At 49.3% G+C, this 10,051-nt stretch overlaps 1 protein-coding gene across 1 annotated transcript; it reads right to left on the bottom strand.

Moving 5' to 3' along the window:
- Positions 1 to 3,965: 3,965 nt before the first annotated feature.
- On the bottom strand, positions 3,966 to 9,876 carry Znf408 (zinc finger protein 408). Its single transcript, XM_090347803.1, has 5 exons — positions 9,671 to 9,876; positions 9,125 to 9,399; positions 7,894 to 7,955; positions 7,497 to 7,747; positions 3,966 to 5,423 (listed from the first exon to the last, which is right to left on the bottom strand). Exons 1-5 carry the CDS (start codon positions 9,711 to 9,713, stop codon positions 3,994 to 3,996), a joined length of 2,061 nt encoding a protein of 686 aa, XP_090203929.1. The 5' UTR covers positions 9,714 to 9,876; the 3' UTR covers positions 3,966 to 3,993.
- Between the last annotated feature and the right edge of the window lie 175 nt (positions 9,877 to 10,051).

Genomic DNA, 10,051 nt, shown 5'->3' on the forward strand with positions numbered 1-10,051 from the left:
TGCCTAGCATGCACAAAGACCCGGTTTCAATTCCTCAGTACCACATACATAGAAAAAAAGCCGAAAATGGTGGTAGAGCTCTAACCTTGAGAAAGTCCAAGGACAGTGCTCAGGCCCTGAGCTCAAGCCCAGGACTGGCAAAAATAAACAAACATCTCTGTGGTCAGCTATCCCAAGAAAGCAGTGCTTTGTGTGAACTGCAAGCACTCATAATAGGGATTAGTCTGTACTCTGTCCTAGTCTTCCATGGACTGACCTCATGACTTTTACAGACTCCAGACTTTTTTGTGTGTGCCAGTCTGGGGTTTGAACTCGGGGCCTGGTCACTGTGCCTGAGCTTCTTTTCCTCAAGGCTAGTACTCTACCACTTTAGCCAGAACTCCACTTTGGGTGTTTAATTGGAATTACTTGCACACTTTTCTGCCCAGGTTGTCTTTGAACCACGATTCTCAGATCCCAGCCTCCTGAGTTGCTAGGATTACAGGTTGAGCCACCATCACTTGGCTTGTCTTTATCTTTTACATGGAGCATGACAAGACTCCCTAACATTGTTCTGGTTTTAGTTGTGTATTTTGGTGCACCTCCAAATGACGTGCCTTTGAGCATGTTAGTTTGGCACTGACCCTTTAGTATTGTAATAACCTGTCAAGCTTAGTTGCCAAATTCTGTTGTTTTTTTGTCAGTCATGGGGCTTGATCTCTGGGCCTGAGCACTGTCCCTGAGCTCTTCAGTTCAAGGCTAGCACTTTATCACTTAATCCATAGCACCACTTTCAGTTTTCTGGTGGTTTATTGAAGATAATTTTGTGGATTTCTGTGTCCACGGAACTGTGATCTTTGAACTGTGTCTTTGAACTGTGATCTTCAGATCTCAGCTTCCTGAGTAGCTACAGGTATGAGACACTGGGGCCTAGCCCCAAATTGTTTTTGTAAAAATGCTTAACCTTCATCACCTCTGTGTGGTTTCATCCTTGTGACTGGGCATCACCATGTGACGTCATACAGACATGACCACCTGCGTGTGGTGTTTACCTTTAAAAACTCAGCCCCACTGAAGCTCAGGGCTGCTGCCAGCCCACAGGCAGGATATAACCAGTATCACTGGCAGCCTTCATGAAGGAAGTTCTCTGTGTGGGGGATGGGGGGAGTGAGCATCTGGGATGGCTGTGCTGCAGTACACCATCAAGCAATGAGACCAGTCCCCCAGGGTGCCTAACCACAGGGCAGATGCTACTGAGCAGTTCCCCCGAGTTGAAATGCCAAGTGGATGAAGAACATGGGTAGGCTCCAAGAAGCAGGGCGGGCTGAGCTTGACAGCAGTTTGTCTCTAGTGTGGTCTTTCTCCCCACAGTCCACTGCTACTTTAGTTCTCTCTCCCCTTGGGTGATTTCAGACAGGCTTTGCCAATAAGCTGTTCAGATCAGGTGGGCAGCGGAGTTAATGACAGTGGCAGATGTGATGGTGACATCATAGCGCAGTGCTAGGAACCCACAACACTGACTCATATTTGAAAAATGGTGCCTTTTATTTTCCTATGGTCTTGGCTGGTTACCTGTCCTGTCTGAACCCGTTCCCTCAGCTGTGACTCAGGGATCACAATACATTTTACAGATTTTTAAGGATGAAACGAGAGTGCATGCACCTCCAACCTTCTGACTCAAAGCAATCCCATGTGTGGCTCCACCTGCACTCAGCTCTCTACCTTCCAAGTTTCAGCCCTCTTGATGGCAGCTGCTTCGCAGCCCACCCGTGTTCACATGCTTCTTCCATGGCTCCGGTGATACACACCGAGTTTTCTTCTCAGTTGGTTGAAGATTCAAATAAGTCCTCCTCTGCTCCCTGACCTGAAGGAAGTTCCAATGCCTTGGCTTCTGTAATTCTGTCTGGATCCTTTCCAGTCCTACCTATTTTGGGGGTCATTGCTGGGGTTTGATCTCAAGGCAGATGCTCTATCACTTGAGTTATGCCTCCAGCCTCAGGTCTTCCCATCTTTGTAACAGTCTTGCAGTCCTCTTATTTAGGGCTTCAGATAGTTGGGATGACAAATGTGTGCCACCTACTGGGAATGAGGATCTTGCTTTTGGCCTAGGGTGTCTGTCATGGGGTGTGAACTCTGGGCCTGGGCGCTGTCCCTGAGCTCTTCAGCTCAAGGCTACCACCTTACCCCTAGGCCTGGGCATTGTTCCTGAACTCTTCAGCTCAAGGCTACTGCCCTATCCCTTGAGCCATAGCGCCACTTCATTTTTCTGGTGGTTAATCAGAGATAAGTCTCAGGGTCTTTAGTGCCCGGGCTGGCTTTGAACAGCCATCCTCAGATCTCAGCCTCTTGAGTAGCTAGAATTACAGGTGTGAACCACTGGGCCTGACCATAATGATCCTCTTGAATCTCCACCTTAAGTTCCTGGGATTACAGGCATGAGTCAATGCATTGGCTCATAGCCTTTTTGTGTATGTCATGGATCTTGAAAACAGAACCTGGGCATAGTCCCAGAGCTTTTCTGTTCAAGGATAGTGCTCTACCACTTTGAGCCACAGCTCCACTTCTAGTTTTCTAGTGATTAAGTGGAGATAAGAGTCTCGGGGACTTTCCTGCCTAGGCTGGCTTCAAACCATGATCCTCAGATCTCAGCCTCCTGAATAGCTTGGATTGTAGGCATGAGTCACCAGCACCCAGTTACCCCATGGATCTGATGACCATCTATTGGCTGGTGGCTGTGCCTCTCCCTCTGACTTAGTCTTTTTTCTAAATTGCTTACTCTCTCACAAGCACTTCAAACTCAGGACCCATCCATGATACAAATAAGAAATGTCCGTCTTGGAGATCTAACTCATCAAATGAGGTATTTCTTAGCCACTCTGAATTCCTTTACTTGTAGGTAGTAGAGATGATATCCATCCAAGGCCTGATTGCAGCCTACAAGGCCTCCTTGTCCCTCTGCTCCTGGTCCTTATTTGGTCATGCTGCTTGCCAGGTTTCTGCTGTCTGGAACCAGATTCTCCCCAAAATGTCATTCTGTTCATTCTCCTCTGCTGTTCAGTTCCTGCTTGTCACGTTACTAAAGGCCTTCCCAGCCCAGCCTCTGTGGAGTTTCCTCCTCCTCCTCCTCCTCCTCCTCATCTGCATTTGCGGTGCCCACACCCCACCTATGAACACACTCACGAGCTCATGGGCGAACCAGGGGCAGAGAAGCAGGAGTTAGGTGCTAACTCCAGCTCTAGCTAGATTCTCAGCCCACACACTAGCAATGCTGTGACCTCTGTGACACTTAACACACTATTCCTGTTTGCTGATATGTAAAATAAGGATAACAGAAGTAGTTCCTTGCAGGGTTGTTGTAAGGATTAGTCACATACAGCCCCGCTCCACAACACCCCTACCCTGACTTAGGAAAGCCTAAGTCCCCTAGACCAATGAAACCACACAGTGCCCAGTCCAGCAGATACAAAGCACCCCTTCCCCCTTCCCTCAGCTGTGTGGCCTGTAGGGAAGATACACAGAGGGGCACAGATCCTGCCCTTACCATTCTCAAGTTCCGTGTCCTTGAACCCAGATTGCTGACTGGCTTCACAGCCCTTCTGGTGGCATGAGAAGCTGCCAAAAATCATCAAAAGTCTGAACCACAGACATGTGACACTTGGGCTAAGCTGTATTTCAACCCTCAGGAGCCATTCAGTTTCATTTCAAATACAAGGGCTTGTTGCTCAGAGGCTTGTCCCGGCACTGAGCCCCCAGCTGAGGTGGCAGAGCAGCCTACCTTTCTCACAGCAGGGCCAGGTCAGGTGCGCTATGATGAGGGGAATGCAGGACAAAGACCTCTGCTAGGGACTCTACTAGCTGTCCTGGGCACAGCAGTGGTGCATAATCTGGGAGGGTTGTCCTCGTCTGCTTCTTCCAGAACACTCCTGGACCTGTCAGGGGACCCAAAGGGAAGACCCAGACATGCAGAGCTAGAACAGTCTTATGGGCCAGGTGCCTACCTCCATCTCCACCACCTCAGCCCAGCCACCAAAGGCCACCCACATCCTTATGGATCAGCGCTATGCTGGGGCTGGGGCCGGGGCCTGGCTCCTCTGGCACCACACTGTACTTCTCTTGGCTCTGTGAAAAGGTCACCTCGACAACATCCCTGCCAGAGGGCACTTCCTGTTGGCTGCCTGTGTCCAGTAGCACTGGCTCTGTCTGCAGGAGCACCATGGTGGGTTCAGAGGCAGCAGGAGGCCCAGAGGAAGCAGAGGAAGGGCCCTGGGGCTGGTGACTAAGCTGGTGCTGCTTGAGACCTTGGGGGAGGGCATAGCCCATGCCACAGGTAGGGCAGCGGTAGGGCTTGTCAGCCAAGTGGGATTTCATGTGGCGCCGCAGCTTGGTGGCCAGTGTGTATGCCCGGCCACACTGAGGGCACGGGAAGGGCCTCTCTCCAGAGTGCAGGCGCTCATGAGCACGGAGAGTGTGCGGGTCTCGGAGGGCCTTCCCACACACGGGGCACAAGTGGGCCTCCCCAGTGTGGGAGATGAGATGGCGCCGAAGCTCGGGCAGCTGGGGGAAGGCGTCGGCACAGTGCGGGCAGCGGTAAGGGCGCTCCCCGGTATGGAGCCGCAAGTGCCCTCGCAGGTTGCCTCGCTGGCGGAAGGCCCGGCCACAGTGCGGGCACAGGAAGGGCTTCTCTCCTGTGTGGAGACGCATGTGGTTCTGCAGGGAGCCTTGGTTGGCCAAGGAGCGCCCGCACACTGGGCACGGGCACAGGGCAGGGGTGGTGGGCGCCTGGTGACTCTTACGATGGAGCCGCAGGGAGGGCCGGCGGGCAAAGGCCTTGCCACACTGTTCGCACGCAAAGGGCCGGGTACCCGAATGGACCACCTGGTGCTCTCGGAGGTCTCGCCGGGTGCCATAGGCCTTGTCACAGTGTGGACAGGGGAAGGGCCGCACCCCTCGGTGGCCCAGTGTGTGGGCTTTGAAGCTTTCCTCGGAGCTGTAGCTCCTGCCACACTCTGTGCACAGGAAGGGCTTGTGGCCCGTGTGTATGAATGCATGCTTTTTGAGGTGACACAGCTGCAGGAATGCCTTGCCACATTCCCCACATGGGTACCGTCGTCCCTGTTTGGGGGAGCTTCTTGCTGGGCCAGGAAGGCTTCGTGAGTGCACAGGAAAGTCAGTGAGGTGGGGCCCAGGCTCTGAGGTCTTTGCTCCAGGTAGGCACGGATCATGGGGGACATGTAACTTTGTGGTTAAGGAGGCATGTGGCTGGGTGCCCATGGCAGAAGGTGACATCTCTGCTGGGGGTGTGTGCTCCTCATCCACATGGCCACCCTGATGCAGTGGGCCCAGGGGTTGTTTCATGTTGGTAAGTTGGTCCTGGGATGGAGACACAGGTTCAGGACTCCCCATGTTCTCTGCCTGGATACTGTGAGATGACTGGTAACCCAAGTCTGTAAGGTAAGAAGTATGGTGCCCAGGTTAGTTCAACTTGGTGGCTGACAGTGTCACTAGGAAATTACATAGCACATGTTTTCTCCTGTTTCTCAAGTAGGAGCAATGGCCTCAACCTCGTCCCCAGAGCATACCTGGTTGATGGTCCTACCCCCTGGCTTATCCCTAGTTCTCTGGACATACACATTTAGGATACTGCATCAAGATCTTTACTTCTCACCTGAGCTCCCCTGCAAAAGCCTCCTGCCTGACATGAGAGAAGTATGTCAAACTGGAAGAGAGAACAGTAGAATACAAGCCTGGTGCTGGTAGCTCATGCCTGTAATAGTAGATAGAGGTTCAAAGCCAGCCCAGGCAGAAAAGTCCTGTGACTATCTCTAATTAGGAAAATGTTGGGCTGGAAGCTGGGCACTGGGGGGCTCATGCCTGTAATCCCAGCTACTTTGGAGGCAGAGATCTGAGGATCGTGGTTCAACGCCAGCCCGGCCACGAAAGACTTCACTTAGGACTTTTTTTTTAATTAAAGAATTTATTAACGTTGATTTTTACATCATATTTTAAATGACAAGTTTAACAAACAAGTGTTCAAGGAGGGAATCTCTATTTACAATCACTGGGACTTAGTATTTAGAACTTAATCAAAATTAGGCTAAGGGTTTGTATGTCATAGAAACATATTAATTTATGAAATAAAACATTAAGTCTATAGAGTCATAGGTTTTTTTTTTTTTTTGCCAGTCCTGGGCTTGAGCTCAGGGCCTGAGCACTGTCCTTGGACTTTCTCAAGGCTAGAGCTCTACCACTTGAGCCTCAGCACCACTTCCAGCTTTTTTCTATGTATGTGGTACCGAGGAATCGAACCCGGGTCTTCATGCATGCTAGGCAAGCACTTTAACCACTAGGCCAAACTCCCGGCCCGAGTCATAGGTTTTTATGTCTATATAGTTATGTTTATATTTCCATTACCATGTCCATGGCATTGGGTATGCAGATATTGAGTCCTCGTTCTTGTACTGTTTGGATTTAATAGCCACATATTAAGGATACCATGTGCCTTTTGTTCCTTAGGTCTTGACTTGTCTCACTCAACATGATTCGCTCTAGACACTTAGGACTTTTTATAGAGATAAAGTGTATTTCAGAATTATTCATGCTCTGCCTTTCTTTAAAAGGACTATATGGGAAGGAGGAAAGGCAAGAATGTGTGTGTACTAGGAAAATAAGGTAATAGAAGGGAAAGGAAAATATATTATGCACATCATACATGGTATAAAAATATAACAAAGGCCATTAGTTTGGACAATGAGTGTATACTAATGACAAAAGTCACCACAAATGAATAATTGTATCAGAGTTTTAAGATAAAGAAAGAAAAAGAGGGGCTAGGAGTGTAGCTTAGTATTAGAGTGCTTGCCTAGAATGCATGAAGCCCTGGGTCCAATTCCTTGGTACCACATATACAGAAAAAGCTCAAGTGGTAGAATGCTAGCCTTGAGAAAGCCCAAGAACAGTGTGCAGGCTAAAAGGGAGATGTGGGGTAGGGAGGGAAAAAAAAGGAACAGATTGGAAACATTGTACACAGTTTGCTTCTACATTAATATGACCTTATTTCAGGAAATACTTAGGAATATAGAAGTTAAAAATAATCTTTGTTGTTCATTCCAAGGGAAAAACTCACTACACTTCAACAGAAAACATCAAATGACAGCTTGCCTGATATTCTAGCCTTACCACACCCAGCAATCATATACCATGGTCCTCATTCAACTCTCCTCATCTTCCAATTCTACACTGCAAGCTCACTGTAATCTCCTTGTCTTTCCCCTTTCCCTTCCTCATCCCTTCCCTCTTCTCCCTGTTCTCTTTTTCCTGATGCTGGGGAGGAGATGTAGAACTCTTACACAACTACTCTATTATTGACCCACACCCAGCCCAAATCAGATTCTGAAAGCCTAAGGTTCCACTGTTGGCTCTTACTAGGCTGGGCCATAAACATTGCTTTGCCATATCACAGGGTGTTTTGATGATGAGGGGGAGTTGTGGGATAGTGCAGTAACATCTTGGGCACATACCTGTGCAAGATTCTGCTGCATCCTCTCCAGGGGAGGACACTTCTTTTTGTATAGCAGATTCTTCTTCCACCAGTACTGCCCCATCCTCTGGCTTAGGCTGTGTTGGGCTCAGGCTCTCTGACAGATGCTGGGGCCACAGCAGCAGCTCAAAGCCTGGCAGCACAACCTGGTACACTTGCAAGTGGAGCCTCTTGTTGATCTGAACCAGGGCCACATTTCCCTCGCTTTCCAGTCTTGCCTCCTGCACTAAACTGCAAAGCAGAACAAGAGTGAGTTCAACAGAGCCTCTTAAGTCCCAGCTCCAAGGAAGTCAGGCCCAAGGGATGGCATGTTTCTGTAATTCTCACTTGAAAAGAAGTTTGCATGCATATTCAGTTTGCACGCTTCTGTAACTTACCTGGTCCAGCCTGAACTCTGTTTCCAGGTGCATGCGCCTCTCCACAGACTGCATGATAGGTCCTGAAATAAAGCATAAAAAAAAATTGAGGGAACCCGGCAGGAAAACAAAACAAAACAAAAACTAGATGAAACAACTTCTAGGACAAATCTAAGCTGAAGCTCCTGGGAGGTTAGAAGCCTGCAGTGACAATTCGACTTTTCAGTGAGTGAAAATGGAAAATTTGCCCACCGACCTCCCTCCTACTGTTGTGAGAAATTGCTAAATTCAACACATTACTGTCTTCCAGTGAGAATCAAGCAGATAAAGTAGTAAGAACATTTTTTATTTTCTTTTGGTGGTACTGGGGTTTGTACTCAAAGAGTCTCATGCTTGTTAGAGAGATGCTTCACTACATGAGCGACACTCCCTGTCCTTTTCTGCTTTTTTGGGGGGAAGGAATATGATTTTTTTTATTTTATTTTTTTTGCCAGTCCTGGGCTTGAGCTCAGGGTCTGAGCACTGTCCTTGGACTTTCTCAAGGCTAGAGCTCTACCACTTGAGCCTCAGCACCAATTCCAGCTTTTTCTATGTATGTGGTACCGAGGAATTGAACCCAGGTCTTCGTGCATGCTAGGCAAGCACTCTACCACTAGGATCAGCCTCAAATAAAAATCTTCCTACTGATAGCCTCTGGTGTAGTTAAGATCACAGGCCTGAGCCTCCATTCCACTTCTTCGTTGAGATAATGCCTCAGCTAACTTTTTGCCAGGGCTGGCTTTGAACCTCAATCGTTTGACTCTCTGTCTCTCATAGCTGGGATTACAGATTCTCACCATTGTACTAAAGAATAGCAATTTTGTAGCGGTACTTACTATGCAATTAAACATTGAACATTTCATCTGCATTATTTCATCTAGTGCTCTGGGACAGCCATTTATTTCTTTTACAGAGGAGTATAAGGAAACGTGTAATTTGGATGGGATTTGATCCCATGCCTTCTGAATTCAGCTAGCTTTAGCTCTTGACCTTTGCCACTGATGACACTGTAGGAATCTAGTTTTTAACTACGTTCAGTCCCTGGATTCCTCAACTACTGCAACTCAAGGAAAGGCAGTCCTGCAGAAATGAGACAAAACCATCTCGTAGCCCTTAAAATACTTTGCTTCTAACCACCAACTGGACAGTCGTCCAGAAATGTCTGAATCTCCTTCAAATTTTCAATCACAAAGACTTCCTGGTCCCTCAATACCTCCTCCTGTGATGGCTTCACTCCTTGATCCTTCTCAGACACTGACTTCTCTTCTAGCGGCCCCCAGTGCAGCCCGGGCTGCAGGGGCTCCCCCACACACCAGACACTCAAGCGCTGTTTCTTGCCAGGTGAGGGGCCGACAGCCAGGCCTCCGGGGAGGCTCTTCAGAGCGAGGACGGCTGGGCACTGTCCAGGCGGGAAGTGTTTGGAGTCCTGCGCACAACCTTCTTTGGAAGAACTCCATCCTGATTTCGGGCCCAGAGGCGGCTCAGGGGCTGCAGGAAGACGGCCTGAAGGTGAGGCGGGTGTGGGGAAAGGCGCGGAGGGATATCGCAGGTTCAACTGGTCCTGGAGGGTCTGAGGTTTGCAAGGGCGCTAAGGGGATCAGGAATGCTTTCAGGGAAGCCCAGGAGTCGTTAAGAAGCTCCAGAGACTCCAAGGACAACGGAGGCTCGAGAGGAAAAGAGACTGGGGGAGAACGTTGGCTAGACAATGGTGGGGCTATGTGGGCCTGGACTGAGGGTACCGGCTTCATAAATCACTCACGGAGCGACCGTGTCTCCAAGTGCATCTGCTCCGCCTCCTCCATCCCGGGTTGAAAAGCCTCCCCTCTCCGGAAGTGAGCGTCCTCTTCTTAGCTCCTCCCGGAAACAGATTTTTGACTTCCAAATTTCCTTTCAGGGACGACTCCGAAAAGTCAGATCTCATTGCTGAGCCAGACCTCAAGTTTAGCAGTCCTTGAAAGACGAAAATTTGGATCCAAATCAAAACGCAATGGCGACTGCGGAAGCCCATCTGGGACTCTGTGTCCAGGAAAGCGGAACTGAGCGGTTCAACTCGCCTCCTTTGAGGTGGGACGAGTCGGACAAGTTATATGGTCCCTCCTCTAGGCGGATACTTGGGCCGGCACTAGCCGGAAATGGGCAG

This window comes from Megascapheus bottae, chromosome 16, assembly GCF_031878675.1.
Source record: "Megascapheus bottae isolate mThoBot1 chromosome 16, mThoBot2.hap1, whole genome shotgun sequence".
In the NCBI taxonomy this organism is placed as follows: Eukaryota; Metazoa; Chordata; class Mammalia; order Rodentia; family Geomyidae; genus Megascapheus; species Megascapheus bottae.